Genomic DNA, 25,993 nt, shown 5'->3' with positions numbered 1-25,993 from the left:
CACTAGTCAAAGGAATAGAGTTCAGTGTCTGCTTGCATGTAGCCTAGTGTTGGGTCCTCTGCAGTGGTGATTTCTTTGATGTGATTCTTACCTCTCCAGGAGCTTACAGTTGGCACAGGCTTTACCTACACAAGGCTGGTGGTGTCCAGAGAGCCTCCTGCCTAGGGAGTCTGTAGACCGCTCAGTCAGCTTAGTCAATAGTGCATGGGATGGAATTTATCAGTGAGTTCACTTATCTAAAAGGCTGAATCAAAAGCCAGAAGTTGATACAGCCTTAAGTGATGTTCAAAATCCTTTTATTCCTTTTTTAATTTTCCTTCCAAGAAGGTATCTGAGATTGTTAGTTCAAGAAAGTCCTTTTCAAGATGCCACACATTCATAGCAGACCTTTTTGTTTTGTTTTGTTTTTTAACCGTAGGGGGAAAACGTCATACTAGGAGATTGAAAATCCTAGTTTGAGCCCTACCTTTGCCTCTAAGTAACTAAATGAGCAGTATTAACTTACTTCACCTCTCTGAAATTTAGTTTCCTCATCTGTGAACTGGAAATAAAATGTACATCTCATTGCTAAAGGCTAAATGAAAGGTATGGTACTTTAGGATGCTTTGCCAGCTATAAAGTACTTTATAAAGCTCTAAAATGGGAGATAATTATAACACAAATGCTAGAACTTGGGGTGTTTTCCTTCTGTATAACCCTTTAACATTTTCAAAGCAGCTGTGGCTTGATAAATTACAGGATAACCTACTCTTAATCATAACATTTGCAAAGTCTCTTTTTTTCTTTTATATAAATGTAGTAGGTACTCAATAAAAGTTTGGATGGAAAAACTAAGATTCATAAATTGGACAAATGAGAGGGAAGAAGGGCTGCAGCACATATGGGTCAATGAGAGCTGTTCCTGAAGTTTGAATATTTTCCTTTTTAATTCTGTTATCAAACGTATTCCTTGATATGAACTATATTCTTGTGTATGTTGAGAGGTGGGAGTCATTGAAGAATAGGCCCTGAATTGACTCATTCACTCAGTAAGTTTGTTATTCTACTATTTATTCATTCAACAAAGATTGATTAAGCAACTACTATTAGCTGTGCATTGTGCACAAGGTTCAGGGAAAACAGTTGAATAGGTCACTTTTTTTCTTTGCATCTATTTCTTCAGCTGCTAATTTTGCCCCTTAAATTTTCGGAGAATACATAGTAAACTGACTCTTGGACAGTAATGTGAAGGGTATGAGGGTTACACTTGTCAAAATCTCATCTTGTGTATTGTTTTCTGATGCAGCTCATGATTCTTCTGTGGGCTACAAAGTGTGTTTATACAGAAAGGAGAAATCTCCTGTTATTGGTTGCTTTCTCTCATTGTCTTTGAGCTTCCTTTCTTGAAGAGAGCCCCTCAAAGGTGTCATCTTTTAGACTCATATGATCTCACAGAAGCCACATGCAGCTATTGAATCAGTGTTGGGCATTAGGCCAAGTATGGGCAGACTGTAGAGAACCCATCTTGAGGGGCAATTGGGCAAGTTCTGCCTCCTACCAGTGCTTCATAAGCCTGGCCTGTGGTTGTTTGAGGTTCCTCAATGAGAATGTAGGATCTTGGCAGGGACTTTCTCTGCCCTCAGGTTTCCAGGCAAGGAGCCACTTCACCTGGTATTTTAGAAGCAGTGCTGTACATACCATATATTGAGAATGACTACGAAAGAACTAATGTTTACAATCATTTAGTCCATTTTTCTCATCGAGATGAGGGAACAAGGTCAGAACTTCACCTGTTTTTTGGCAGAATTGGGTTCAAACTCAGATTTTCTAACTTGTATAGCAGGTCTTTCTGTCTCCAAATTCCATTTCCTCATTATAACACTCTGTTTCTCAGATTTTAAGCCTAGGTATATCAATGATGAATCTGCTAACAAGAAAAGAAACAGAAATATTTCCCACAGATTTCTTTTTTCCCCACTTTTAACCCCTTTTCAAGATTGACTGGCCCTTTGCTGTATTTGTTCATGGAACCAAAAAATGTGCATCATAATCAGGAACTCCTTGAACTTATCTGTAACACTGTGGACCAGCATTGGCCAACCCCTTTTCTGTCAAGGATCTCAGGATCAATAAATCCCCCATATTCTGAGATGTATAGATAAGTAAAACACAAGTAGTGATCACCTTGTTATTGGGTTTTTATCTTGAAAAAAAAGTATGTCTTCATACCGTCATACCTCGTTTTATTGTTTCATTTTATTGCACTTGGCACTTTTCAAATTGAAGTTTTGTGTCAACCCTGCATCAGACAAGTCTGTTGGCACTAGTTTTCCAACACCATGTGCTCACTTTGTGTGTCTGTCACATTTTGGTAATACAATATTTCAAACTTTTTCATTATTATTATATCTGTTAAGATGATCTGTGATCAGTGATCTTTGATGTTACTTTTGTAAATGTTTTGGGGTTCCATGAACTGTGCCCATATAAGATAGCGAACTTAACTGATAAATGTTGTATGTGTTAAGATTACTGGAGCAACCTGCCCTCCTCACCCCACCCCCCACTCCCGTCTCTCTCTTTTCAGGCCTCCTTATTCCCTGAGACATGACAGCATTAGAATTAGATCAATTAATAACTATAACAATGGCTTCTAAGTGTTCAAGTGTAAGGAAAAGTCCTAGGTCTCTCACTTTAGATTAAGAGCTAGAAATGATTAAGCCTAGTGAGGAAGGCATGTTTAAAGTCGCGATAGGGCAAAAGCTAGGACTCTTGGGCCAAACAGTTACCCAAGTTGTGAATGCAAAGGAAAGGTCTTGAAGGAAATTAAATGCGCTACTCCAGTGAACACATGAATGATGAGAAAGCAAAACAGCATTATTGCTTGTTAGAAGATCAAACCAGCCACAACATTCCCTGAAACCAAAGCCTAATCCAGAGCAAGGCCCTAATTCTCTTCAATTCTTTGAAGGCTGAGAGAGGTGAGGAAGCTATAGAAGAAAAGTTGGAAGCTAGCAGAGGTTAGTTCATGAAGTTCAAGGAAAGAAGCTATCTCCATAACTTAAAAGTGCAAGGTGAAGCAGTAAGTGCTGACAGAGAAGCTGCTGCAGGTTATCCAGAAGACTTAAGGTAATTGATGAAGGTGGCTACACTAAACAACAGAATTTCAGTGTAGACAAAATACCCATCTATTGAAAGAAGATGCCATCTAGGACTTTCTTAGATAAAGAGGAGAAGTCAATGCCTGGCTTCAAAGCTTCAGAGAACAGGCTGACTCTCTTGTTAAGGCCAATGCAGCTGGTAACTTGAAGTTGAAGCCAGTGCTCATTGACCATTCCAAAAATCCTAGGGCCCTTAAGAATTATGCAAAATCTCTTCTGCCTGTGCTCCTGATAAGGAACAAAAAAGCCTGAATGATAGTACATCTGTATGCAACATGGTTTACTGAATACTTTAAGCCCGCTGTTGAGACCTACTGCTCAGAAAAAAGGTTCCTTTCGTTGACAATATCCCTGGTCATGTTTTCATGCCTGCTAACACAGCATGCATTTTGCAGCCCATTGATCAAGGAGTCATTTCAACTTCCAAGTCTTATTATTTAAGAAATAAATTTCCTCAGGCTACAGCTGCCATAGATAGTGATTCATCTGATGGATCTGAGCAATGCAAATTAAAAACCTTCTGGAAAGGATTAACCATTCTAGACCATTAAGAGCATTTGTGATTCATGGGAGGAGGTCCAAATAGCAACACTAGTAGGAGTTTGGAAGAAGTTGATTCCAACCCTCATGGATGACTTTGAGGGGTTCAAGACTTCAGTGATGGAAGTCACTGCAGATATGGGAGAAATAATAAGAGAACTAGAATTAGAAGTGGAGCCTGAAGATATGACTGAATTGCTGCAATCACGTGATAAAACTTTAATGGATGAGGAGTTGCCTCTTATAGAGAGCAGAGAAAGTGGTTTCTTGAGATGGACTCTAGTCCTGGTGAAGATGATGTGAACATTGTTGAAATGACAACAGAGGATTTAGAGTATCGTGTAAACTTAGTTGATAAAGCAGTGGCAGGGTTTGAGAGGATTGACTCCAATTTTGAAAGAAATTCTTCTGTGAGTAAAATGCTATCAAACAGCATTGCACACTACAAAGAAATCTTTTGTGAAACGAAGAGTCAATCAAAGAAAAAAATGTCATTGTTGTCTTATTTTAAGAAGTTTTCATAGTCTCTCCAACCTTAATCAGGTACCCCCTGATCAGTCAGCAGCCATCAACTTTGAGGCAAGCCCCTCAACCAGCAAGGTTGAAGAAAGAGGGAAGCCAGAGTGTGTCTACTTCTGCATCTGAGCTGAAGGCTCAGATGATGGTTAGCATTTTTTAGGAATAAAGTATTTTTTAAATTAAGGTATGTACATTATTTTTTAAACATAATGCTATCACACATTTAATAAACTGCAGTATAATATAAACAACTTTAAATGCACTGGGAAACAAGAAAATTTGTATGACCATTTTATTGCGATATTTGCTTTATTGTGGTGGTCTGGAACCAAACCCACAATATTTGCAGGGTATGTCTGTAGTTAGGAAGCAGGACTTTGGAATCAGATGGCCTGCACATGAATCCTAAATCTGTTTCTTGCTTGTTAACTCTGTGACCTGTGTCAAGTTAGTTCTCATTTCTAAGCTTCAGTTTCCTCCTCTGAAAATGAATATGGTAATATTACCAATCACATAAGGTTGTTGGGAGAATAAAATGAAACATTTATAGAAAGAGAAAGTATGCAATAAGAATTCAATTAGTATTAGCTATTATTACTTCTTTAAATATTAAAGGCACAAAATGGAAAACAGTCCACCATCCCACCATTCAGAGAGGCCTGTTAATTTGCCTGTGGTCTGGACTTGCCCCTTATGACACTTATTTTGAGAACTAAGTGAAATTCCGAATCAAAACATTTTGACGTGGGATACATGAAAATGAGGAAGACAGGAGCCCCTGCCTCTACTTCCCCTTCTGCCCTCAACTAACTGTGGGAGGTCACATCCTCTCTCTTGACCTCAGTTTTCTCATTTACATTGTCAGAAGATTAAAATTAACTCATATCTAAGGTTTCTTCCTGTCCAGAAACCTTTTGTGCTCTGGATAAGGAACTGAATCATTCAGGGTCTACCCAGAAAAACATAATTACCTCTAGATAGTAAGGAAAAAAAAAAAAAAGAAGAAGAAGAAGAAGGAATTTAATCCGTAGAAATACTGACCCAGGTGATGGAAGAGTAATGGCCACACTTGAGGAACATGGAAGCAAGCCAGAGATTAGCAAAACTGAAGCTGCTCCCACCCCCAGGCTGGAGGGACAAAGAAAGGAGATGGAGCTACCAGAGCCCAGGGGCACCCACCAGCCCCAGGGTGGCCCCATCAGCAAAGCTGAAGTCATGGAGGAGATGCAGCCACTGCTCAGATGCTGCCCGAGATAGGGGAAGCGAAGTAGACATACTCTGGGTTCCCTCTTTCTTCAGCCCGCAGATCTCCTGGCAGGACCATCCTTGGCTCACTTGGAGTCTTGGAATCACAGTTTGAAGGAGCAGCCCCTGCAATACAGAGCAGAGCAGAGGACTTGTTCTGAAAGCAAATAGGCCTAGGGCTCAATTGTCTGATTGCTAAGCTCTGACTACTTGATAACCAACTACAGAAAATGTGAAAGAGCCTTACTTCCCCCTGCTGCTGGGCCTCTGTACAATAGCAGAGGTTCACAACTTGCTCTGCCTGAGGAGAAAGAATTTGGGAAAAGATTGGAAAAACCTAGAAAGCTGTTGAAGCAGTCATCTGATTGAGGGGCAAGAGTGTAAGAGAACTGCTTGCAGAGCAGCCAAAGCCTTCAAAGTCTAAGGAGACACCCCACTCCACCTTTCTCCTGGCTAACTCCTCCAAAGACACCCCACTCCACCTTTCTCCTGGCTAACTCCTTCAGAACTCAGCATAGCACACAACCCCCCCCCCCCCTTGGGAAACTTTTATTGAGCCCCTATGGGTGGGTTAGCTGCCCCCGTGGCTCCTTATTGTATACTGATCCCCTGCATTGAAATGTCCGGTTAGTGCTCTCTTTCCTTCCAACCAAACTGAGAGATCCTCGAGGACAGGGATTTGTCTTCCTTATTATTGCATCCCTAAGTATCCCATTACTTCACTCCCTGCCTTGTGCTAGCAACTGTGGTAGGTACTGGACTGCCAAGCACCTTGGTAATGCAGTGTCGGCTCCTCACAGCTTTTATTGTAGAGAGGGAGGCAGGCTTTTAAAAATTACCAGACATTTTAAAATTACCAGTTTTGTATGCTAGGGAAGCCCAAGGGTACAAGAAAACTTTTAACAGGGAGGCTCAGTCTTTCCTAGAGGATCATCGGAGGAGGCAGCATTTGAGTTAGGAATAGATAGGAGTTAGCCTGGCAAAGAGTTAGGGGAATGGTATCTCAGGCAGAGGAAACAGCAAGTGCAAAGAGCCTTGAGTATTGGGGATTGAGAGCAAGAATGGCGTTGGATGGAGCTGATATCTCTACAGCCCAGTCTCTGTGCTCTGCCTCGACTGCTTTACACTTCTTGCTTGTGTTATAGTTGTTCATATTTGCATATTTTTGGCTCCCACATCAGTCCCAGTATGTATTTTTGTTTAGAGAGGATGCTTGTTGGCTCTTTGAATCAAGCAGTTTTTCTAGCTTTCTTGTCACATTTGTAACTTAACTTTCCCAGCAAAGAATACAATCTGTGGAAAAGAAGACTGAGTTTAGACCATTTATAGGAAACTCTCTACTATCTGGCATTCTTTTGACAGAAACTCACTGTCAGTCACCCTCTCCTTTACATTTACAGTTCTGCGATAAATTGTAGTAAGAATAGTGATCTAGAAATGCCAAAAAGTTTCCATTATCAAAAACTTCATTTGCCTTTGAGAGTAAAAATTCCATTGTTTTGAGAATTGGTCTTTGGTGCAATGGATATTTCAAAAGTAGCCATGTTACAATTTAGTTAGAAGATCATCTTTGCCTGTGAATGAGAGCCGGGGAATAACCTCAAGGCTTATAGTATCATATGCAAAAGTTGGAGACATCTGAGTCCAAGGCTCAGCTCTGCTCCCTACCAGTGGTGTGACCTTGGATAAGTCACTCAACCTCCACATATCTTAGTTTTTCCACTGATGTCCATGGCATTAATAATACCTACTTACCAGGGTTATTATAAAATGAGACATATGTAAATATTTGGCGTAGCACCTGGTGTTTAGTAAGCACAAAATAACTGATAGGTTCTGCTTTTATTATTATGATTCCAATTTATATTATTATATATCATTGGATGCTTTACAATGGCAAGAGTAAAGCAAAAACAGAGTAACTTTCCTAGTTTTCCCATGGCATGCAAGTGTGCTCTTTTGGTTTCTGTTTGAGCCTGGCCTACACATGGAACTTATTCACCAGATTGTTTGGCTTTTTAGTTGTTATTGTTGTTGAGTGTTTTATGCTTGTGTTTAGCTTTATTCCTTCTTTTTTTAAAAAGAGAATTTTGCTCTGTTTTGCCTTCTCACAGGAGTGATTGGAGCAGATGTGAGGGGGCACGGCCTACCCTGCGAGGGACAGCCAGTGACGTCACGGCTGGCTATCATCTGTGGAACATCTTCTTGTCACATGGGGGTGAGTCTGCCGGGCACAAAGGCTGGGCCACCACACACAGTGCAGGGCTGCCTTGGAAGAGATCCTGAGCTACTTTCTCCTTCACCCTCTCAGCTCCTTCCCTCTTTTCCCATTCTGCCCCCTTGTGCTTTGTCTAGCTAGAAACCCAGACCTCCCTCCAATAGTCAGATCTTTTCCCAGGGGCTAAATTCCTAACAAGTATGAAAAGGGTTGAGTTTGAAGGCGAAATTGGATCCACAGATGTCAGAGCCTTGCTTCCCCAGGACTTATCTGTCCCTAATGGTAGCTGAATCTTCTTTGCAAAGCGGTGTCTGTTTTCCTTGGCCACTGAGTTCTCTCTCAATCAATATAAATCCATCTCCCTGGGAGCGTCCAAATGATCTATAGAATTAGGCTGCATATCGTGACTTCAAAAGAACACTGATAAGCAATTTTCACTTTGTTAATTTTTCTCTGTGAATTAGTGGAAAGGCTTTCTTCAAGATTGCAGTTAAAATTTAGTGCCTGCCCTAAAATTTATATCTTCTTTAAATGCATGAGTCTGAAAGCATTCCATCTCGATAAGTACCCATTTCTACCATATTTTTATTTAAAAGTCATTACTCTGTTAAACTTAGATGGACGACTTCTTGGATTTTTCCCAGTTGAGTAAAATAGAGGGGAGAGAGGGGGAGGAGGAGGAAGTTAATTGGAGGATTGGGGGGATGGGAAGAGGGGAATGGGAGGTTTAGATGAGCAGGGATTAGAATGGGATACAATCCAGGGCAGAATTTTGCAACTATGGAGAAAATTGTGCACAGTGCAAAACTGTGTTTAGTAACCATAGGGACCGTTGAGCTTTTATTATTTTAAATATTTTGGTTGAGCAAATATTAATACATATACTTTACTAAACCTCTGTGTGTCAGGTACTGTGCTAAACTCTGGGAACATAAGGATGACATAGGGCCTCCCATTGATGAAACAGAATTATAACATATTACAATACCAGGCCCCAAAATACAGATCCAGATTGAACTCAAAATACCACATATTACATGAGGTGTTCTTACGCAGGGCATCTCATTTAATGTAGATGGTGGAGCCAGCCTGATTGGATTCCAATCCCAGTTCCTCCACTTACTAAGTAGGGGCTCTTGGGCAAGTTGGTTAACCTCCCTGGTCCTCAGGTTCTTCAGTTGCAAAATGTGGAGAATGATAATACCTATTTCATGGTGTTATGAGGATTAAATGAAGGAGTATATTTAGATACAAAGCGTTTGGAAGATTGCTTTCCATAAACTGGGCACTTCACAGGGTTAACTGTTGTTCCTAGTACTGTTGTTGCTGAGCAGAGGAGATAGGGACTGATTGCTGGGATTCTCCAAGTTTAGAGAAATCTTCCTGGGGTGACATTTGTGCTGGACTTGAAGGAAATACATTTCCTTGACAAACAAATGTTTGCTCTTTTTTTGTTTCTTTGCACTGTGGGCAGTGTTAAATGGAACTTCTTTAATAATTCCAGCATATTTCTTTTCCTTCAGCAGTTCTACTATAAGGCTTAGGATGTCATTGAAGAGGGAGAGCTGCAGAAGCTAAGCCCACCTCAATCAAGAAGCCCAAACGAGGCAGCCTTCTCAGTTTCTTAGTCAAGTTGTGCTTCAAATAGTCCTCTCCCCACCACCTGCTCCCCTTTGTACTTATTTCCCAGGGTGAGGTAGATAGTAAGTGCTCCAGCTGAGAACTTGAATCTAGTTCTCTCTGATTCCCAAGCTTCTGCTCTTTGATGACTTCCTGCCTTGTGCACGTTTCTGATGTTTCCATAGGGGATAGAGGAGCATGGGCTTTCTAGTCACACAGATCTGGGTTTAAACACCTGCATTGCAGTTATTGACCCTGTAACTCAAGGCGAGTTATATGAGTTCTCTGAGCCTCAGGTTCCTCATCCATCAAATTAGAGGTGAAGAGGCCTGTCTCACAGGGTTGTTGTGTGGATGACACTCATCCCATCTTTAGGTACCTAGCACACAGTAGGCAAAAATGGTGGGTATTCTTATTAAACTTTCCTGGTGATATAAAAGACTCACATGAAGCAACTGTTTGACTTTAACGAGTTTGACGGGTAGCTGCAGTTGGTTGCAATGAATGAAGGCCATAAAATGCCAGTTTATTATGGTCATGTTGTGCTTGGAATAAAGTCCCCACCCCCATTCCCTTTGTACTTGGGAGTGGGAAGGGAACTTCTGGCCCAAAGGGATTAATCATCAGCTTTAATGTTATGTCATGAGGGCGAGACTATGGTCATGCTGGCTTCGAAGAGTGTCTTTGATCTCCCTCAGGTGCTGGGAGCCTGGCACACCAGCAACAATAGCACCTTTGTGAGGTCTAGGAGAGGTACAGGTCTGAGGAAACACTCCCAGGGAGGCTCAAGGACCCCCTTTGTTGTGGTTCTGGCAAGTAAAACCACAAACTGTCAGGAAAAATTCACCAAACAGAACACAGGGACTAAAGGGGGTTGTGGGTTTTTCAAAAAGTGGTTTTTAACATGATCTGAAGGATTCTCTTTCTTCCTGTTCACTCACTTCTGATGTTTTCAATTCATTAGGTTGAGACAAAATTCCCAGGAGCATTTTGTGTTTGATCCTGGTTGTCTTTTTCTAGATTAGCCGAAATGAAGGAATGAATGAATTACTAAGTAAGTGGGTATTGGTAAACACTTAGAAGCTCCCTGCCTCCAGGTTCCTGTTACTTTCAGGAATCTGGAGAAAAAGCCTGAGGTTGAACATAAGACTAACTAATCAGGCCTTTGATATTTTAGAAGATACAAGTGTGGGCTGCACATTTATCTTCCTTGAGGTTGATTTAATTAGCAAGGAAAAAATTACTGATCTTTTTTTAACTCCATCAGAGCTGCTTGTTCAGAGATAATTACTACCAAGTCACCAAAACCCAAGATAATACACATTAGAAGTTAGCCAGAGGTTGGAAAGTCATAGGGTCAGAATGGAGCTGATCCCTTGCCATCTTTCCAGCACCCCTTTTCTTGAGCTGTCAAGTCGGGTTGTAACTTGGCAACTTTTCTTCCAGTTTGTATGTCAGGTGGGAAGAGAGCCTTGGAAAGGGTGGGGTGGGGGCGGCTATTGAAGAGGTAAGGTTTAGCGGAACAATAGTTGATGATGAAAGCTGGGAATGATATGAGTGTGTGAAATAAAAACTGAAGTTCTTGAAGGACTTAGATGATTGCAGAGATGGTGATTCTCTATCATTTAGTAGATATGGCACTTCAAAGACATAGGCTCCTATGCTGACCCGACTACTTACTGTGTAAACTTAAGTAAGATACTTCATTTTTCTGTGCCTCAGTTTCTTAACCTGTTAAATGGGGGTGATAGCATTTACCCATAAAGTTGTTTTGAGGATGAAATGAAGTTATATTTGTGAAGAGCTTAGCACTCTTCCTGGCCCAAAACACCAAATATGTTGTTATTACAAATCATTTATTAAGATTAGAATGATCCATGTGGGTAATAGGTTAGAATTAGAGACTTTAGTATGAACTCATTTTAGCTTAATATAGATACAGATGGATACATATAGAAATATTTATAGATATGTATATAGGTTAGTAAACAATCATATGTATCCTAGCACCATCAGCTGAGAGCTATAGGCACACACACAGATCTTGGTTTCTAATACCATTCTCCAATAAAAAGAACCAGAGCTCCTTAGAGAAATAACTGATTCTAGTAGGCAGGCAATCTACAAGATAGGGCAGGAAATATGCAGATGAGCCTGAAGTATCTTATACTGCCAGAAAGTAAGGAAGTACTCCAAACAAACAAAATTCCCACGATAATGGAGTATGTCAAAGGGACACAGGAACCAACTGAAAGAGCTCCCAGTGGCCAAAACTGGAACAATTTGAGCAACAAAATATATAAAGTAGTATTAGATTATAATCCAAAATATAACAACATAAACCTCTGTGAGTCCATATTTACATAAATAAGCAATTGAATAAATAAATAACTGAGCAAGAGAGACAAATCTCCTGTGCAAGAAACTTTCAAATAATTTATGTAGATATTCTGTGCTCAAAGAGATAGATCATAACTTCCCACAGTATGTAGTGGCCTCCTTCCAAAAATTATAGTATGAAAAGAGGAGTGGGGAGCAGTTTTATAGTGAGAAACCTGACAAACACTACCTCAGATAGGTGACCAAAGTAAGCATCTATAGTGGTAAGTTATCTTGCTAGAATATACCCTTAAGATGACTTGTTGAGAATGGCACTTTATCTGTACAGTCTTCCACCTAAACATCAGACAAATCCCAACTGCGGGACATTCTACAAAAAACCTGACCAGTACTTCTTAAAACTGTCAAGGTTGTCAAAAACAAGGAAAGTCTCAGAAACTGTCACAGTCAAGAGGAGCCTAAGGAGATGGGACAACAAAATGTATGATATGGTATCTGATGAGGTCCTGAAACATAAAAAGGACATTAGCTAAAAACTAAGGAAATATGAACAAAGTAAGGGCTTTAATTAATAATGATGTATCAATATTGATTCAATAGTTGTGACATATGTACCTCATGTAAAATATCAGCGATAGGAAAAACTGGGTGTGGGGTATATGAGGACTCTCTGTACTGTCTTTACAGCTTTTCAGTAAATCTAAAACTATTCTAAAATTAAATGTTTATTTTTAAAATCATACCTTTAATCATTCATTCATTTAAAAAAAAATCTTGTATTTGTAGGCTAAGTGCTAAGGATATTAAGTAAATAAGATAACTGAATTGTCATGGCCTGCCTTCCAGGAGCTCAGGTACGTTGGAAAAAACAGACAAAGAGATAATTATAATCCAAAATGATAGTTGCTATAGTAAATGCATGACTGAAGTATGATGGTCCAGGAGAGGGGCCAGATCAAGTCTTCAGTAAACAAGGAAGTTTTCCAATAGGAAGTGACATTTGCAGGATACCTGTCCCCACCTGGACACTGTTCCTGTCAGCCCAGTTTCAAGCACTGGCCTCTGTCCTCATTCCTCTCCATTTTGTTCTCCTCTGCTGTGTCCACAGCACCATGCAGCCAACTTCTCTGAGGCCTTGGTAGATGTGGGTATGTGCAGGCCAATTGAGAAGATGCCACAGGAAAGGAGAGCAGCCAGTGGGCCTTGACCTGATGATTACAGGATCTTCAGTTCACAGGATGCCACAGCTAAGAGTGGGCAAGTGGAACCACTTTCTCTGTCTCACTGTGAGACTTACCTGGTTTCATTAGCAGAAGACATTGGCAGAGGTCATTGAGATGTAAAGCAAGAAGGGAATCCATTATGGTACAGAGAGGACCACTGTAATACCTACCCCAATGAAAGAATGTCGTGTTCTTCATGGGGAGCCCTGTTCTCTCTTCATTTACTAGGACCTGCTATTGTCAGCCCCTAGGAACCAGCATTGTTCGGTGACTCCCAGTATTGAGGCCAGCCCTGGAGCCAAATAACTGCATACATTGAGAACACTGTGCTAGGCACTGATTTGTCAAGGAAAGGGTTATTGCAATTCGATGAGCACTAAGAGACAGACCATGCGCTCAGAAAGCTCAAGCTAGTATTTCTCTGGCATTTGAGGCAAGATTGTTCTTATCAAGCTCGACTGAGGGTGTTTAGCATCCATGACCCCAGCCGATAGCATTCTACCCCATTCATTATGAGGAGACAGGTAATAATAATAAAAGTAGTCACTAACATCTATTGAGTGCCTTTAGTGTACCAAGCACTGTGCTAAACCCTTTATATCATGTAATCAGCTCAAAAATCCAGTGAGCTAGGCACCATTATTGTCCCCACTTTATAGATGAGGAACTGAGGCAAAGAGTAGTTAGATAGGTCACATAACGGGCAGGATGGAGACTCTTGTCTGACTCTTGCTCCTCCCTGTCATGTTATACAGCTCCTCCCAAAGTCCCAGAGGAGAGGGAAAGCAAACCCAATTAAAATTTGGGCCAAAATTGGAAAATGTTTGAACAGACATTTCACCAAAGAAAAGACTTGAATGACAAATAAGCACCTGAAAAGGTGTTCAATGAGATAAATATGAATTAAAACCACAGTGTGATACACTACACACTTATTAGAATGGCTAAAGTTCTGGCAGAGATGTGGGAAACTTCAATTTGCACACACTTCTGGTGGGAAAATAGAATGTAAAATGGTATAACCACTTTGGAAAGCAGTTTAGCAGTTTCTTAAGAATTTAACATACACCTAACATAGGCATTCCACTCCTATAAAAGACTTGTACACAAATGTTCATGGAAAATTTACATTTCATAGCCCCCAAACGGGAAACAACCCAAGTGTCTGTTAATAATAAAGGGATAAACAAACTGTTGGCATATCAATACATTGGAATACTACTAAGCAATAAAGGGAATGAACTCTTAATATAAGCTGCAATATCAATTAACTTCAAAATACTTAATGCTGAGATTAATTGGAGCCAGACAAAAGAAAGTCAAACTGTATAATTCTATTTGTTTTAAGTTCTAGGAAATGCAAACTAATATATAGTGACGTAAAGCAGATCAGTGGTTACCTGGAATGAGAGGTGGGTTCAATGAGGGCAGAAGGGTAGGATTACAAAGGGGCACAAGGAAAACTTTTGCGAGTGATGGAGATGTTCATTATCTTGATTGTGGTAATGTCTTTACTGTTGTACTGTGTCAAAACTTATTGAACATTTTAAATATGTACAGTTTGTTGTATGTTTTATCTCAATGAATCTTTTTGAGATAAAACAAAAAGGAATCCTGGAGAAAAACAACAACAGTGGTATCTGCTGTCACATATATTGCTTGCTATATTACAGGTATTATTCTAAATACTTTACATCTATAAAATTTAGTCCTCACTTAAAAAATAGTACACAGGTGCTCAATGAATATCAGTTTTCTCCTTTTTCCTTCCAACCCAAATCAGTTCTGTAATTACTCTGACATATTTTATTGTTTTACTTGCTTGGCCCCTAGGACAAACCAATAAGTATTGTTACTTGTGTTTTAATGTTGTGCGATTTGTATCTCAAGTGAAACTAACTTGCTAGAGAGTGGGTGTAACTTGTGGAAGTCAGGGTTCTCCAGAGAAATAGAACCAACAGGATATATGGGATATATATGGAATATATATGGAATAGATGATAGAAATTATAGTGATTAAAGAGATTTATTGTAAGGAATTGGCTTGTGATTGTGGGGGCTGACAAGTCTGAATGCCATAGGACAGGCTGGAGGCTGGAAATTCTGGCAATAATGATGTTGACATCTTCAGTCTGAATTCCCTAGGCTAGAAACTCAAGAATGAATGGAGGGTATAAGTCTAGAGGAAGAATTTCTTCTGATCCATGGAACCTTTAGTTCTCCCTCTAAAGACTTCCAACTGATTTGGATGAGGTTTATCCACATTTTTGAAGGTAATCTCCTTTACTTAAAGTCAACTGATTGTAGATGCTAATCCCATCTATGAACTATCTCTATAGCAACAACTGAGGCCAGCGTTTGATCAGACAGAACAGCTATACACCATAACCTAGCCAAGTTGACACTTAAATCAAACATTGGATCCATGTTTGCTGTGCCCTTCTTGGCCCATGGTATCCGGTTTAAAGCTGGGTGCATAGTAGATGCTTGGTGGGCGCACTGTTGGCTTGCTTTTCCTCCCCTGGGGAAGTAAGCGAGTACTTAGATTTTCCCCATACCTCTTCTCATTCCTTCCAGATCCAGTGAGGTTGTCATTTGTCATCTGCCGTGGCTGAATGAGGCTGACTGACTAGGAGATTTATACTATAAATTTCTTTCCTACCCCCACCTCACCAGGAAAATCCAGGAGTTCATGTGGCCTCTCAGGGGGTTAAAATTTTCACTGCAACAATTTTACTTCAGTGAGACCTGAGTGACACAAACCAGCCACACTGTACTCTCTCTTCTTTCCTCCACCAAGGCAGACTTCTTGGGACATTGCCATCTACCCTGCCACCCTTTGCCTTTGGGAGGAGATGGATTAGGTCCTCTCTCCCCTGCCACTCACCAGGATGTCCTTTGGCAGCTCAGCTCCAGTCAGAGCCTGCAATGACATGCTAGCTCAGAGCAGTTCTGTAGCCTAGTCTCTGTTCTCTTGGGAGGAGGGAATTAATTAGCTTGTGGCCTTAGTGTCTTTTGGCTTGAATCAGAGAAAAGCCACAGATCATGCCACATTGTTCAATCTGAATTCTTTGGGTATTGATTATGGTGGGACTCCACAGCTTCCTTAGACCACCTAAGGAAAAAGTTCCCGAAAGGTGGCTGTATTTCCCCCAGGGTCTATTTGTTAGAGGAGCAATTTCCCTAGTCATGAATGAAATGTACATTAAAACCACAATGAGATATACTACACACTTATTAGGATGGCTAAAGTTGTGGCAAGGATGCGGGGAACTGGAACTTTTCCCACATACTGCTGGTGGGAATGGAAAATGGTACAACCACTTTGGAAAACAGCACTTTGAAAACTGTTAGCAGTTTCTTAACAAGTTAACTTAAGCCTAAGGTGTGATTCAGCCATTCTACCCCTATAAAAGCCGAGCAAGGCTGTCTTGTCCCATGTTTCTGGAAGCCCACGAGAAACACAGCAAAGGCAGCTAAAACTAGGTGTCTCGAACATCAGACTAAAGCCTCTGGCAAGAGTCTACCTGTCAACTGGTCTGAGCCTGGCTTTCCTCCAAGGATGGCAGCTTGCTTCAAAGAATGATCAAAGAAATAGAAAAAAATAAAATTAACAGCATGAACAATACCAGCTAATATTTATTGTAAGCTTATCATGGGCTAAAATTTTGAATTTTTTATCTAACACTCAACGTTATTTTATCTCACCCTCATAATAAACTTATGTAGCTATTGGAATTATCCTTCCATTTTATAGGAACTGAAACTGAGGAGCTGAGAGATGAAGTACTTACTCTAGGCCACTCAGCCACTAAGTTCTAAAGATAGGTTTCCAAGTCAGGTTGTTTGATTCCAGAGCTCATAGTCTCAGTTCTTACCAGAATGATGAGACTAAGGCTGTGGATTAGGTTGACCATGTGTAAGCATGTTTTGTGGGAATAGGGGTAGACTGATTAAAAGGCAGATCTTTTCCAAAGCCTAATGAGAACTGCAAAGTTAGGGCTGGATTGTAGCTAGACCACAATGTTCTCATTTTCTCTTCTCCTCCTTCTTTTCCTTCTCCTTCTCCCTCTCCTTTTTCTTTTCCACCTTTCTCCTCCTCCTCCTCCTCCTTCTCCTTCTTCTCCTCCTCCTGTTCCTCTTCCTCCTCCTTCTCCTCCTCCTCCCCCTCCTTTTCCTCCTCCTCCTCCCCCTCCTTTTCCTCCTCCTCCTCCTCTTCTTGCTCCTCCTCTTCCTCCTGCTCCTGCTCCTGCTCCTTCCCCTCCTCTGCCTTTCAAGAGGCCACCAGTCTAATAACAATGAAAATAAACTTCAGTTGTCACCATGCTCTCATGGGAGTAGAGTCAATCAGTAGCACTGAGACTCCTTATCTAGTCTCCCCTGATTCCCTGCTTCTCTGTGGTCAAGTACTGAATTTGGGCTGACATCCCAACTCATGAGGATGTTTTTTTATTCATTTGGAAGAGCAAGAAATGAAAACCACATTGATTTATTTTTTTCTTTTCCTGTTTACCACTCATTGCTGAGTGTGTGTTGCTGAGATTACCTGGCAGTTCTGGAAATCCTTGCACTTTTCCAGTGGTTTGGTGGATGAAGGTGAAGGTGATGGCCATTATAGGGTCCTCACTAAGTGTCAGGTACTGTGCCAAGTGTCTCATCATGCATTAGTTCCTTTAGTTCTCCATGCATTTAGTTCAGAGGTTTTAGTATTTTTACCTTGTTGCTTTTCCCTTTTTCTTCATCCTCTCTTCCCATTCTCTTTGTGTGCCTCAAACACCTCTTTTTCATATTTTAATTAAATTTTTCATATTTTGGCTCCTAGTGCCATCAAAGATTTGGGATACTTTTCTACTCTTCCACTTAACCAGTGGTTAAAACCCCAGGAGAAGTAAATGTCTTGGAAACCAAAGATCCCAGAAAAACCAGTAAGAGGTTTTTTTTGCACAATCATCATTGAAGGAGTAAGATTAGAATTCCCTTCATAATGAGCAGTCAGTGGCTCCCTACTGCCAATAGGGAAAAAAAAGTTCAAAATGGGAAAGTTAAGTGGACATTTTCGTCATGTTCCTAAAATTTGAAATATATTCAAAATAAGAATTGAAGTCTTAAACCCTAAAGAAGTGAAAGCTACTATAGGAATCTCAGTGGTACTGATTGACTCTACTCCCATGAGAGTCTGGTGACAAAAGTGATGTTTATTTTTATTGTTATTAGACTGGTGGCCTCTTGTCATGTATTTTTTTTTTTTCATTTTTTTTGAGAGATAATTTACATAACATAAAATTTGCCACTTGCCTTGTATTTTAAAAAAATTCCTAGAGAACTGAGTTTAATAATGTCTGAGAAAGAGGAAGATTTAGTGCTAATCTTTTAGGATCACTAATACCAGTGTGTGGTTTTTATTACTTAGGGAGGTAAGAGAAAGGTATCACAAAACAGTAATTTTCCATTTATTCAACCCACCTGGCACATGGTAGGTGCTCAGTAAATGTTTGATGGAGAAATGGGCAGAAGGACAGGCAGAAAAATACCAGTCAGCAACCGTCAGGATTTGATGAGGAACAAATCATGCCATATGAGTTTGATTCCACATGAAAACTACCCACTCCTCTGTAAGGCTTTTAGATTTCTTTCTTTGATTAACTGATCCTTCCCACATGACACAACAGCATTAATCATTTCACTCACAAAGTTCCATCCATCTGAGAATTGAGTAGCTAGATGAATTATACCTTGAGATAGGCTAAACACAAAAATATAAAGTTGATTAAAAAGTGTCATCATCATCCAATTGCCAAATTTGTGTTTGGGCTTTTCAACCAGTGGTTTCAGCCTTGTGTAGAGCCAGGTGAAGACTGAGCCAAAATACTGTTGGTTGAGAGGACGTTTAACTGGAGGGTGCTTTTAAATAACTGATTAGATGCTCATGTGCTGCTTGAAATAGGCCAGTCATAGGACCACCATGACTCATGTGCATCTCATTTGCTTACATGCTAAAATTACCTGAATGTCCCTCAGGTTTCCGTGTAACCACAAGCTGAGAGATCTGCTATGATCTTGGTGTGTAACATACCAAATTGCGTAGACTTCTGTATCCCATAGACTCACGGTGAAGATGATCCTGAATACTAAGTCTGATGGTTTTACTCTGCTGATTAAAATTCCTAGGTGAGTCCCCTGAATAGTAGCTGGGCATAGGATATCTTGTGTGATATGGCCCCTTCCTGCCTTTCTGGCATCATCCCCTACTATCCTTTACCCTTTACCCTGCACTTGAGCAGATCCATCCCTATAATCTTATCTGAATTCCATGGGGCAGGTGTGTTTGGGAAAAGAAATAGAGAATGACCAAATTTTAGAACATTAATACTATGCATATACAGTATTTTGTGTAACACTACCCATAATCAAACACATTAATATTTCTGCAGTAAAACTTAGGAATAGTCACTACAAATAGGGAAAACAGACTCTAAATTGCTTGATCAGTTCAGGTCAGATTTTACAATCAAACGAGTTCTGAAAAACGTTTGGCATTCTGAATGCTTTGGATTGAAGAATCATAGACTGGTATTTACTCTTCCTGGAAAGAGCCTGTACTCTCTCACTCCTCTGGCCTTTAGCATGTTGTTCTCTCTGCCTGGAATGTTTGTATCTCCCTTGCACCAGGTGAGTATCTTAATCACCAGAATCATTATCAGTATAACGCACATTCTTTTGAGTATTTACTGTTTTCTGATACTCCCAGCAAATCCTGTGGAGTGATCCCCTTTGTATTATGGTTGTCAGTGTACAGATGAGGAAACTGGGAGCTTAGAGAGTCACAGAGCTGGTAAATGGTGGAGATATAGTGGAACCAAAGAACAGGGATCCTGGCACCTTTGTTTTTAGCCACTTTCCTTAGTGTGTCACAGTATCCGTAGTGTGTCTCATACCCAAAGTGCCACTTCAGATGTCACCTCCATGAAGCCCTCTTCCCTTCCGCCACCATGTGTAGTTGAATGTTCCTCCTCTGAACTTCACAGCTCCTTATGCATAGCTCTAGTACAGCCATTCTCTGTCTTTCCTGAAAGCCTGAGCTCCTTGAGCTTGGGGAAAAGTCTACTTCAATACTTCATCTCTAGGGCACACAGTGGGTACTAAACATGAAGTTTATAATCAAGTTAACCCAAAGAGATATGGTAATACATAGTAAATAATTTGTATCCCCAGTGAAAGAGATAGTAAATGCCAAATCACAAGTTCAATGATGTAAAATCTGGATATAAAAAAAGAAATATTCAAAAAGGAAAAAAACAACTCAGGTATGATATGAAAAGAAGAGAAATTTGTTGGGGACAACAGTTCATAGATAAGCAAGGAGCCTAATGTTTATCCTAAAGAATATTGATAGCTAGGATTCATTAATAATTTATTTTCTGCCAATTTCTCTGCTGGGCATTCTATATGTAGAATTTCTGGTCCTCACAACAAACACGTGAGATTAGGTTTAGAATCCTTGAATGGACAGAAATCACAGCTGTATAAGAAAGAAAAATATGTAGTTGCCCTGTTTTAGTTAAGTATAAAGGATAATGCCAACATAAGTTCAGATTAACAAATGTTCAACTTCATTAGAGTGTAGTAGCATAAAATGGCTCAGTATAGTGCATTTTCTCATATAAGAAATGATAAAATTGAGGTCAGAGACATTGGGTATCCATGTCAAGGATACAGAGATAATAAGAGGCAGGAGACACCAAGTCTGGTTGGACTCATTATTTTATATCCATTCCTTGAAACATGTTGGCATGGTACCAAAAGTACCTCCCACTGTTCTCTCCAGTTTTTCAAAAGAAGCTTCTGGAACCTGGAAGGAACCATGTAATGAGCTATAATGTTTAATCAAGCCTCACCAGTAAAGCTTGGGATGGTTAAGAAAGTTGGGATGGTTCTAACTGCTTAAGAGAAATTTGAGTTGGCTTAACTATTCTCTTGTTTATAAAAGTTTTTGTGATGATTAATAACTGATTTTATCCTGGTGCTTTAGAATTGTAAAGTGTCTTATGGACATTGATGCTCAAAATAACTAAGAGAGACAGCCAGAGCAGGTGTTGTTTTCTTTTTTTAATATGAGGCTCAAAGAAACCAAGTGATTTGCCCAGTGTCCCACAGCTTGTAAGTGATAGGGCCAAGACTCATACATAACTGAGCAAAACCCTGAGCCACTCCACTGTATCCTTAGTTCATCTTCATTTACTCAAATGAAAGGATACTGCAGCTGGTGAAATTCTGATTCATCACAGGAAAGGCTCCTCCGTGGCTCTGTCACTAATCCCCATTGTGATTATAAACTCTCCATTGAGCTGCAAGCGAGAAATTCTCAATTAATGTGCATAAACTGTACATGGGGAACTCGTTTAAAAATGCAGTTCCTCAGGCCCCACTCCCACAGGGTCAGATTCAGTCAGTCCTGCCAGGAAGGGGTATATAAGAATCTGTAATTTTAATATGTGGCCTGGTGATTCTGATGTAGGAGAAAACAAAACTCAAGAAACACCGTTTTAAGCTCCTTCAGAGTAGCAGTTGTATCTTTCCATCATTGTTGCCTCAGTGCCTAGCAGACAACCTTGTACATAGAAGGCACTCTAAATTTACACGTGATGAATATAAGAATGAAATAAATGAATGTAAAATTAATGTAAAATCAAGTAAATCAAGTTGGACAAACAGCCAACCCCATCCTGGTTGGGGGTACTCTAGAAGGTTCACTGAATCTCCATCTTTTCAAAGAAGGTCTCTTTGAGTAGGCTTATGTATAGACCTACTGAGAGGTTGTAACTTGGACACAGAACCTGATAGAATCTGCTGACAATTAGGTATTGTGGAATTCTTATGTTCTCATAAAAAGCAGAGTGAAGTCAAACAGTGCGAGACCCCATTTGGAGTGCGTGAAGACAAATTCAGAAAACAAAGTACAGACACAACAGGGCACAAAGGGAAACCACAAAGGTCAAAGATCTTTCTGTGTAAATAAGATGTCAGAGTTTCTTTTTGAACTCCAGGTATGATGCCAAAGTGCATTGTTTAATCTAGTTCTCTGCCTAACCCTTCTTTGAGCCATGTACAGATGAAAGATGATGCCACATGGGTAAAAACATTTTAAAATGTTTGTTCTGATCAGTACTTAGAGCAAGCTTCTTTTGTTTGTGCTGCTGAATAATTTGGGACACAGGTGCAGTTTGGTCTTGAAAGCATTAATTGGTCTCCTTGGTTTTCCCTGCAGTGATATTTGAAACCCTCATCTTCCTCCACAAAGTAATCTTAATTTGCATGCATTCATAAAGGATTTGCCATTGACAAGTCTTCCATATTCACCATCTGTAAACCTTTGGGTCTAGGCACATAATAGTGAAACACTGGTGATTGCTTAATATGCACTCTATAAATGTTTGTTGAATTGACCTATAATATCATTTGGTTACTGCCATTACATTGGGAAGTGATAAGCAGGTAAAAATTATAATCACCATTTTGAGATAAGGAAAATGTAGTATGGTAGAAAAGACATGGATTTTGAAATCAGACAAACCTGTGTTCACACTCAAATTACTTAAATTTCTTATCTAGAGTGGCTTTTATTCAGCCAGTCATTATTAGCTTCTACTGTATGCCAGGCACTGGAGTGAAAATGGTGTGCAAAATTAGATAGACTTTACAGTCTAGTGGAGGAGATGGACATTAATCAAAAGCTCACAAAAATATATAATTACAAACCTTGGTAAGTGATTTACTTTCATACCCTGGTAGTAGGAGTATAAATTGGTATACTCTTTTTGGAAAACAGTGAAGCATTGTCTGATAAGTTTGAACATGCACTTGCCCTACAATACCATTCTAGGTAAATATCTGGAAAACTATTGCACATGTGTACCCAAAGGTAAATGTAAAAGTAGTCATAGCATTATTTTTCATAATAGCCCCAAATTGGAATTAATAGAAATGCCCATTATAGAAAATGAGTAACTAAAGTGTTATATATTCATATAGGGGCATACAATACAGCAATTAAAATGAAGGAACTACAGCTACACATAACAACGTAGGTTAATCAAACAAAGTTAAGTGAAAGAAACAAAGCATTGTGGGAAGAGGGAGGATTGTGGGTGAATAAAAGAGTAGGCAGCTCCAGGAATCAGTGACTCCATCAAAACAGCTATTGAACTGGCAGGAGCTGTCTGAATCAACTACTTTGAAACTCCGGTGTCTAGTGAATGCGCAGCATTCAGGGAGGAGCAGAAGGAAAAAGCTGGTAAATTGTGATAAATATGGGTGAGTTTTACCCTTGATGCAGTGGCTGCCATCCTCCAACTCCCAGCCTCATGGGAGGCAGCAGTGGGGACTGAAGCTCAGGCTGGTGCCAGGATGGGTTGTGGAGACCTAGTCCTCCAAACTCCAGGGGTGTGTGATCTGATCACAGATCTCTACCTTTGATCAGCCGGCTCTGAGGGCAGCCATTATTCCAAGCCTCCCTTGGTCAAATGCATCAGAGAAATCTGAAAGACAGTAAACCTTCCTCAAAACTGCAGAATATAGTTAAAGGTCTACGCTAGTTGGGCAAATGCTGAATCAAGAAAACACAGCTTCAAAGCCATAGAAGAAGCCCCTGACATCCTTGCTGGTTCCTCCCTCACCTCCTCCATAACACAGGTTGAGCCCGCTTGTGCTCCTAATATGGGTCCCTGGCTGTGTTCCACAGGGAGTAGAGTGGCCCATGTGTACATGCTGGGATGCATTTATGTCAGTACCATCAGGTTGAAGTCTGTGAGACTGAGCTGGGCAACATGTCTCAGGCTTGCCCTCCCAGAGTTTGTTCTGAGGGCAGAGAAGCAGCTTGCAGATAGCTGAGGCAGTGTAGGAAACAATTAAGTTGAAGTGACCTAGGGCAAAATTCTCCCTGCATTAAGTAACCTAAGAAAGCACACAGGAAGGGGAAGAGGTCCATTTCAAAGGGAGTAGAGGGGGCATTCACTGAAACTCCCATAAACTGTAAGTGAGGAATTCCTAAGACCTCTAGCAAGCACAAGCCCAGGAAAAGAAGGAGGCTCAGTGGCTCCAGCTCCTCACAGGCTCAGATACGACAGAGAGGACCCTGTACTTCCCATTTGCCTTGGGCTGATCTTCTTGGAAGGTGGGCTAAGCTCTGAGGAAAACCACTAACCAGTGCAGAGCCAATTTGCAAAGACAGTAAAAGTTCTTTTGCCTTGGTTTATTTTCTTTGATTAGCTCCTGACTCTTAAGAAAATCTCTGTCATCACTATTGTGATACAAACTTAAAGAACCAGTCGCTCAAGGGACTAAAGCCCAGAGTTAGTGCATTAATATATTAAATGTAGAGTGTGTAACAAAAAGATTACAAGACAAAGAAATATGATATGGTGGCCTATCCAAAGGAACAATATTTAAAATCCAGAAACCATCAATAAAGAGGGCCAGACTTAGGAATTACCAGACAGGGACTATAAAAAAAATAAACCTCATTATGTTCAAGGAGATAAAGGAAAACACAGAGAAATAATTAAAGGATATGAAAAAAACAGTGAATGAACAATATGAGAATCTCTGCAGAAAAATACTGGATTTGAAGAACACAGTAAGTAAAATGAAAAATCCCTTAGAAAGTTTCAGCAGCAGATTGGAATTGGCAGAGGAAAGAATCAGTGATCTTGGAGACAAGGCAACTAAAAAGATTCAGGCTGAGGAGCAGAAAGAAAAAAGGAAGAAGAATGGACAGAGCCTACGAGATCTTTGGGGCACCATCAAGCATACCAATGCATGCATTATGAGAATACCAGAGGAAAAGAAAAAGAGAAAGGGGCAGGAGAAATATTCAAAGAAATAATAGCAGAAAACTTCCCAAATATAACAGAAGACATGAATATGGACGTTAATGGAGCCCAAATAACCACAAACATCATAAACTCAAAGAGAACCAAGCCCAAACAAATAGTAATCAAGTTGTCCAATGCCAAGGATAAGGAGAGAGAGAGAGACAGAGAGAGAGAAATGAGTTCTGAAAGCTTCAAGAGAAAAGTAACCAATTATGTACAAGGGAATCTCAGTAAGATTAACTGTCAGTTTCTCATTAGAAACCATGGAGGAAAGAAGGCAGTGGTATGAAATATTTAAAGTGCTGAAAGAAAACAGTTGCCAACTAAGAATTTTATATCTGGCAAGACTTTCTTTTAAAAATGAGGGTGAGGTTAAGACATTACCAGATAAACACAAGCCAAGGGAGTTTATTACTGTTAGACCTGCCCTACAAGCAATGCTAAAGGGAGTTCTTTAGACTGAAAGGAAAGGACACTCAACAGTGTATAAAAACAGCATCAAGAAATAAAGACCTCCAGTAAAAGTAACCATATGGGTAATTATAAATGCTAGTATAACTATGTTGTATTTTTTGTTATGTAACTCCACTTCTTCTTACATCTTACAGTTGCTAAAATACAAATGCATTAAAAGTAATGATAAATTGATGGTTTGGAACATACAATGAACAAAGGTATAATTTATAACAATTGCCATAAAAGGTGGGGGGATGGAGGGGTATAGGAAAAGTGTATCTGTATACTATTGAAGATACGTTGGTATAAAATCAAATATGATTGTTATATATATATATATATATATATATAGGATGTTAAATTTCACCCCATGGTAACCACAAAGAAAATAAATGAAAAATATATTCAGAAAGAAATGAGAGGGGACTCAAAATGGTACAATTAAAAAAAAAATTACATAAGTAGGCATTAGTGGAAGATTGAAGGTGAAAAAGGTTTAAAATTTACAAAGACAAAAGAGCAAAATGGCAGAAGAAAGTACTGCATTATCATCAGTTACTTTAAATGTAAATAAATTAAACCCTGCAGTCAAAATGCAGAGATTGGCACAATGGATTAAAAAACATGACCCAATATATGCTGTCTACACAAAACTCAAAGTCAAAGTAGGTTGAAAGTGAAAGGATGGAAAAAAATATACTATGAGCTAACAAAAGTACTAACTAAAAGACAGCTGGGATTGCTACACTAATAGCAGGTAAGATTGGCTTGAAGTCAAAAACTGATATGAAGGACAAAGAAGTCATTATTTACTGAAAAAGG

At 39.8% G+C, this 25,993-nt stretch overlaps 1 protein-coding gene across 9 annotated transcripts in view; it reads left to right on the top strand.

Moving 5' to 3' along the window:
* FGGY (FGGY carbohydrate kinase domain containing) overlaps positions 1–25,993 on the top strand; it is a 472,286-nt gene that overhangs the window by 275,700 nt on the left and 170,593 nt on the right. For all 9 annotated transcript variants that reach the window (XM_037827092.1, XM_037827091.1, XM_037827085.1 and 6 more), the window contains one exon: positions 7,559–7,662. In XM_037827092.1, coding sequence (XP_037683020.1) covers positions 7,559–7,662 — 104 coding nt within the window. The remainder of the gene's footprint in view (positions 1–7,558; positions 7,663–25,993) is intronic.

This window comes from Choloepus didactylus, chromosome 2 (assembly GCF_015220235.1).
Source record: "Choloepus didactylus isolate mChoDid1 chromosome 2, mChoDid1.pri, whole genome shotgun sequence".
In the NCBI taxonomy this organism is placed as follows: domain Eukaryota; kingdom Metazoa; phylum Chordata; class Mammalia; order Pilosa; family Megalonychidae; genus Choloepus; species Choloepus didactylus.
This window is presented reverse-complemented; position numbering and strand designations above follow the sequence as displayed.